Source organism: Gossypium raimondii, chromosome 7, assembly GCF_025698545.1.
Source record: "Gossypium raimondii isolate GPD5lz chromosome 7, ASM2569854v1, whole genome shotgun sequence".
NCBI classification, from domain to species: domain Eukaryota; kingdom Viridiplantae; phylum Streptophyta; class Magnoliopsida; order Malvales; family Malvaceae; genus Gossypium; species Gossypium raimondii.
Window position 1 is genome coordinate 27,144,073 of NC_068571.1, and position 6,103 is coordinate 27,150,175.

Below are 6,103 nucleotides of genomic sequence, written 5' to 3' on the forward strand. Positions count from 1 at the left end.
TTGGGTATCAGGTTTTGTATGAACTATTACGGTTTTTCATGATTTTTGAATGGATTAAGAGTGAGTTACAATAGATTTTATGTCTGGATTATTTTTGACGATAGGAAGAAAAGCTTGATTTGAATAATTACTATCAGCTTGATAAAGTCGATTCAATTTGTTCTAGTCAGAATTGATTAACCACTCGAAAAGATAGTTGAGATGTATGTATCTGAATTTATCTTTAGATTCTAAAGTAAATTTCATAGAGCCATGGCACAAGCAGATGGATAGTTAGAATGAGAAATTTAGATTTTGAAATATATAATACATGGATATATCAACCAAATTAGAGATAGTTGGGAAAATCTTATTATGGGTTAAATTCATTTTCATAATAGCATCTATCAGACTTTTATTAAAATGATATTGTTTGAAGCTTTTCATGAATGGAATGTAGAACTCTGGTATGCTAGGCAGATGGAGCAATAAAAAGTTAGTTCAAAGTAATCAGAACTATTATCAGTTGAGAGTTACAGATGCAGATGTGCAAGAAACAACATTTAGAATATGTTATGGATATCATGAATTTTAGCAAAACTCTGTGAATTAACTAATATACCTGGAATCTGATGATATGGGTTTTTCAATCATGTTTTGACAGATGATTTATTAGGAATTTCTCAATAGTTATATTGCCAATGATGAAGTTATTACAGGAAAACATCAAATTTGTTCAGTCAAGTCAGGTATCTACTTCAGCCTTAGCCAGAGAAGAATTTATTGTTTATAGTAATGTTTCATTCAGATAATCTTAAATTATGATGGTTTGAGTGTTATGAAGTCGAGGGTTGAACTGTTAATTCTTTAGAGAATTTTTTAGATGTAGAGAAAAATATTCGAATATGTGCACTAAACAATTCTGGGATTTTATAAGACATATTATATGAGGTTCATGGCATTGTCTATTTAATCTAAACTAGACAACGACGAAATCTATAATGCCTTGAGACAAAGTTACTGGTGCTCAAGAATAAAATGTGAAATTCCAGAGTTTATATTGATATATTTGATATGTCTATAGGTTAATGTAGAATATCAAGTATTGTCTGTAACATTACGGTATGGTATGAGTTCTGATCAAGAACGAGTTACAATGGATTTCATATATGGACTACCTTCGAAAATGAGAAAGAAAAACTTGATCTGAATGGCTATTACTAAGTGAGAAATTTTGAGGGAGAAATTTTCGTAAGCGGGGGAGTTGTAACAGCCTGTTTCTCAGTGGTGTCAAAAATAGTGGTTTCGAGGCCACAAATCCGATGAGTGAATCTGTAAATATTATTATTTAATATTTACGAGTTAAATATTGAATTATATTTGACTTTGATATGGTAAATTATATTATTTGAATGAATAACTAAGTTTAAGTGCTGTATCCCTAAAGTGAAGTGGGTTTAGAAAATGAGGTATCGAGACCTCGTCTCTATAAACCAAGTCTGAAAATATTTTTTAAAATATCTATGGAGTGTTATTAGGATAATTTTAAATTTTGGTTAAGAAATTTTAATGTGTAGATACTTAATTAAATAAAAGGACTAAATCATAAAGGTTGCAAAAGTGGGTTTCTATTAGTAGAAGGGATTAGATAGTTATGTTATAGTAAGGTAGTGGACTTAGTGGATAAATAAACCATATAGATGGTTGGTCGACAATTATAGACATGATAATTATTAAGTTAATAGTTATAAGGGCAAAAGGGTAATTAAATAATAAATTAACATAAAAAAATTAAAGCAAAAACACTATCATCTTCTCTAAATTCTTCTTATCGAAACTTGGAAAGAAGGAAACCATGGAAGAAGATTGATATTTGACCATTTCAATTAAGTTTGCATGTGAGTGATTCTAACCCCGTTTTTGGTGATTTTTATGTTTCTGAGCTCGTATAAACTTAGTCTAGTTAGCCCGGGGGTCAATTTGTGAAACTATTAAAAGTTTAAGACCTTTCCATGAATAAGTTTAAGGGTTTTTTTATTTTAATTGATTGATTATTAAAGTAGGTAGTTAAATATAAGTATTTTGTTAAGTAATTTTTGATGATTTTAAGTTTTAAGGACTTATTTATGAAAATGGTAAAATTTAAGGAAAATATTACGAATTGATGATAAATATGGGCTGTTATGAGACTAGATAAAAATCGGCTAACATGAATTTTAGCTAAAAATGGTTGTAACACCCCAAATCCGCTAATTCGTTCAGTAACAAACGGTTTGTTATTGGAGGTTTTAAATTAGCGGAAGCTACTCCCTTAGAGGTCATTTTGAAGTTGAAAATTCGTGTTTTTTGTGAAAGGTTATTTGTACCCGTTAAGCAGTTCGAAATAAGTAAATAAAACCCAATTAAAAGAAAATTAAAATACCAAAGGCCTTATTACATGAAAACAACCCAAAGTAAAATTTTAAAGAAAACTGGTCTAGAATAAAAATACTAGCGAATGTGTGGCCACCTCCGAGTCCCACATAGCTCCAAATCATCTAAGGTTGGGGATTACCTGCACAGTCAGAAGAAAAGGGTGAGTTTCAAGAACTCAGTGTGTAATCCCCTATCATGCAGCAACAGTCTAGGCCCAAGCCCTTTTCAATATTAGTGTGGGCCTTAGCCCAGTATAGAAACGGTGTGGGCCTAAGCCCATAACAGTATCAGTATGGTGCAAATATGCAAACCCACCCCAGTCCAGCCATACACACCACCCGTACTAACCCAACACACCATGTGCGGACAAAGTCAACCCACCCAGTCTACACACCAATATTACAGCATAGCTGCCAATAATAAAAACGCAGCAGAGCGGCCAGTACAGAATATGTGGCAAAGCCACCAGAAATAGTAATTGTGGCAGAGCCACAGAAACAGTATTTCCTCCATAACAGAAACCCAACCCATGCAGTATGTCATGTCATGAATTCTACGTACATGCAATATGTCATACTCAGTAACAATTAAAAAAATATCATAAAGCCATATCAATCATTTCATCTAGTAGGGGTATATCGGTCAATCTACCCTTCTGGGTATTTCTATAATTTACCTATCGGGGGTATTTTGATAATTTACCCATCGAGGGTATTTTGGTAATTTACCCATCGAGGGTATTTCTGTAATTTACCCATTGAGGGTATTTCAATAACCACGCGAGCGTTCATACGCCCTTATGGTCACCGTGTCGTCTTTTTCGATTATACGGCTTTTGCCGATAAGCAGTCGAGAGAGGGTGTAATTACACACCTGCTTGTGAAGTCGAGTGAACGGTTCGCCGCCCAAACCTTGAACGAAAGAGTAAAGCTTGATACTCTCGGATTGCTAAAAAGAATTAATCTCATGACCTCACAGATTATCTCCCTGAATAAAGAACCCTATTAGGCTGGATTGTTAACAAGAATAAAATTTAAGACCCCAATATTAAAACGCAATACCATGACGAACAAGCGAACTTACCCCCTTCAAAAAAGACAAAAGAAGAATCCTGAATGCCTCTGAGAAACCCTCTTGAAACGCAAAGAGTGTAGTACAAGAGAAAGGAAATAACAATCAGTCAGAAGGTTATTCGGTTTTGAGAAATAAAGGGAGAACTCAAGTGCATACGCTTTAACAAGAGAAATAGAGAATTGTTTCCTTTTGATCACTTACCGATAGACTGTACCTTTGCAGGAGATTCATGCGGAGACGGATTATCAATAGTGATATTCAGCTGGCTATGAAAGAAACTTATTGCAAAAGACAAGGGGTAATGAAAAGAATGAATGATAGGTTCGGCCAAAAAGAGAGAAAAGACTAGCAAAGATGAAGAAAAGAAAAGGCACGTATGGACAATTTCGTAGCTCAAAAAGACTAGCAGAAACTTGACAAAAAGATGCACGTATGGTTAATTCTAGTTCGACTCTAAGAGAAAAAGAAAGAAAAACCAAAACTCACAAAAAATAGAGAGAAAATTCGACACCTATACTGACCAAAAATGAAATGCATTACCCCAAATTCCCCTCCTTAGCCGAATTGCACAACCAAAACTCCCCAAACGGCACAAACATTCCCCCACACTCCAACTTCCTTGATTCACTCCCCCAATCTCTCTATAATCTTCTCCACAACTTACTCCCTCAATCTCTCTATGACCAAATCAACTCCTCCACCCTCAGACTTCTACTACAACATAAACTCTAGCCGCCCTAGTTGCAAAATAAAAGCCCCCAAAGCTACACCAACACTCGAACTTCAGACCCTTTTGCCACACTTATAACGCCTCCCCCACTGCACTACAAGGCTTTTTCTGACAAAAGGCAAGCACAATAATTAATAAGACCCAAGTGCTAGCGTCTAGATCCTTTTAAGAGCAAAATTTAAAGGTTTTGAAAACGCCAAGACTTGAACCCAGGCTCCTCAAGCACACCCAAATTGCTTAACCCCTGAAGCAAACAAGTAGTTGAGAAAAAAATACAGAAATTAAAAGCATCACCATTTAGGGCATTACAACTCTACCCCGCTTAACGAAATTTGGCCTCCAAATTTACCTTATCAGAAAAGGTGAAGATACTATCGTCGCATAGCCTCTTCGGGTTCCCATGTGGCTTCCTCTGAACTGTGATTACGCCATAGCACCTTCACTAAAGGAATAGATTTCTTCCTCAGTACCTTAACCTCACGATCCAAAATCTGTACTGGAACAATGTGTGTGGGATCAGAGCGGTAACATCTCAGTATGGAGACATGCAACACGTCATGAATTTCGATCTAATTTTGGAGGCAACTCGAGTTGATAGGCAACAGGTCCCACAAGATTCAGTATACAGTAAGGCCCAATAAACCTAAGGCTAAGCTTACCCTTCCGCCCAAACCTGAGTATTTTTTTCCAAGGAGAGACATTGAGAAAGACATAATCCCTCACAAAACACTCAATCTCTCGGCGTTTAAGATCCCCATAAGACTTTTTCCAATCAGACGCTTCCTTCAGTCGGTCTCGAATTACTTTTAGCTGCTCTTCTGTATCAGAAACTATCTCTGGCCTCGCCTAGCTCAGTCCAACGAGTAGGCGTACGACACCTACGACCATATAACTCCTCAAACAGTGCCATTTGAATACTGGACTGGTAGCTATAATTATACGCAAACCCTGCTAGCGGAAAATGATCTTCCTAGCTGCCTCGGAAATCCAATACAAAACACCTTAAAATATCCTCCAAAATTTGAATGACCCTCTCAGATTGACCATCTATCTGGGGATGAAACGTAGTACTAAAATTCAGTCTTGTACCCAAAGCCTCGTGTAACTTCTTCCAAAATCGTGATGTAAATGAGGATCTCTATCAGATATAATAGAATCCGGTACCCCATGCAGTCTTACAATCTCAGCCACATACAGCTTAGCCAGCTTCTGCAATGATTAGTCAATACGGACTGGTATGAAATGAGCAGATTTAGTCAGTCAATCAACGATGACCTATACCGAATCCTTTTTGGTAGGCGTTAAGGGCAACCTACTTATAAAATCTATGGTTACTCTCTCTTACTTCCAAAGTGGAATCTTAACTGGCTGCAGTAACCCTAAAGGCAGTTGATGCTCAGCTTTGACTTGTTCGAATGTTAAGCACTTACTCACCATATCAGTAACTTCGCATTTCAGCGCCGACCACCAGTAAAACTCTCGAAGATCTCGATACAACTTGTTTCCGCCAAGATGCATAGCGTATGGACCACTATGCGCTTCTCGCAGTATAGACTATCTTAACTCAGAATGTTTCGGTACACAGACTCTCCAACGAAAACACAATACTCCCCTATTTTTTAACCCAAAATTTAAAGTTTCTCCATCCTCAACTTGTCAGAAACAAGAAACTAATGACTCATCCCCCAACTGCTTTTCCTTAATTTGCTCAGTCCATGACGGTCTCACCTGAAGCTCAGCTAACAAGCTAACATCATCAAACAGGCTAAGATGAGCAAACATCGCTCTCAATTCAGATACAGCCCTACGACTCAAAGCATCACCTACCACGTTAGCCTTACCAGGATGGTATTCAATCGAACAATCATAGTCTTTAAGCAGCTCTATCCATCTTCGCTACCTAAG

The 6,103-nt window shown here is 36.8% G+C and overlaps 1 protein-coding gene across 1 annotated transcript; it reads right to left on the bottom strand.

The window, feature by feature from the left end:
* Window positions 1–4,569: 4,569 nt before the first annotated feature.
* LOC128042534 (uncharacterized) lies at window positions 4,570–5,716 on the bottom strand. The gene is made up of 4 exons (XM_052633900.1): window positions 5,633–5,716; window positions 5,288–5,407; window positions 4,858–5,044; window positions 4,570–4,694 (listed from the first exon to the last, which is right to left on the bottom strand). Exons 1-4 carry the CDS (start codon window positions 5,714–5,716, stop codon window positions 4,570–4,572), a joined length of 516 nt encoding a protein of 171 aa, XP_052489860.1.
* Window positions 5,717–6,103: the final 387 nt, after the last annotated feature.

Coding starts and splice junctions, on each gene's coding strand:
- LOC128042534 (XM_052633900.1), bottom strand. CDS start 5,716: ATGCATCTTGGCGGAAACAAGTTGTATCGAGATCTTCGAGAGTTTTAC. Junction 5,408..5,632: donor AATGCGAAGTTACTGATATG/GTGAGTAAGTGC, acceptor TAATCATTGCAG/AAGCTGGCTAAGCTGTATGT. Junction 5,045..5,287: donor GAAGTTACACGAGGCTTTGG/GTACAAGACTGA, acceptor GGACTGAGCTAG/GCGAGGCCAGAGATAGTTTC.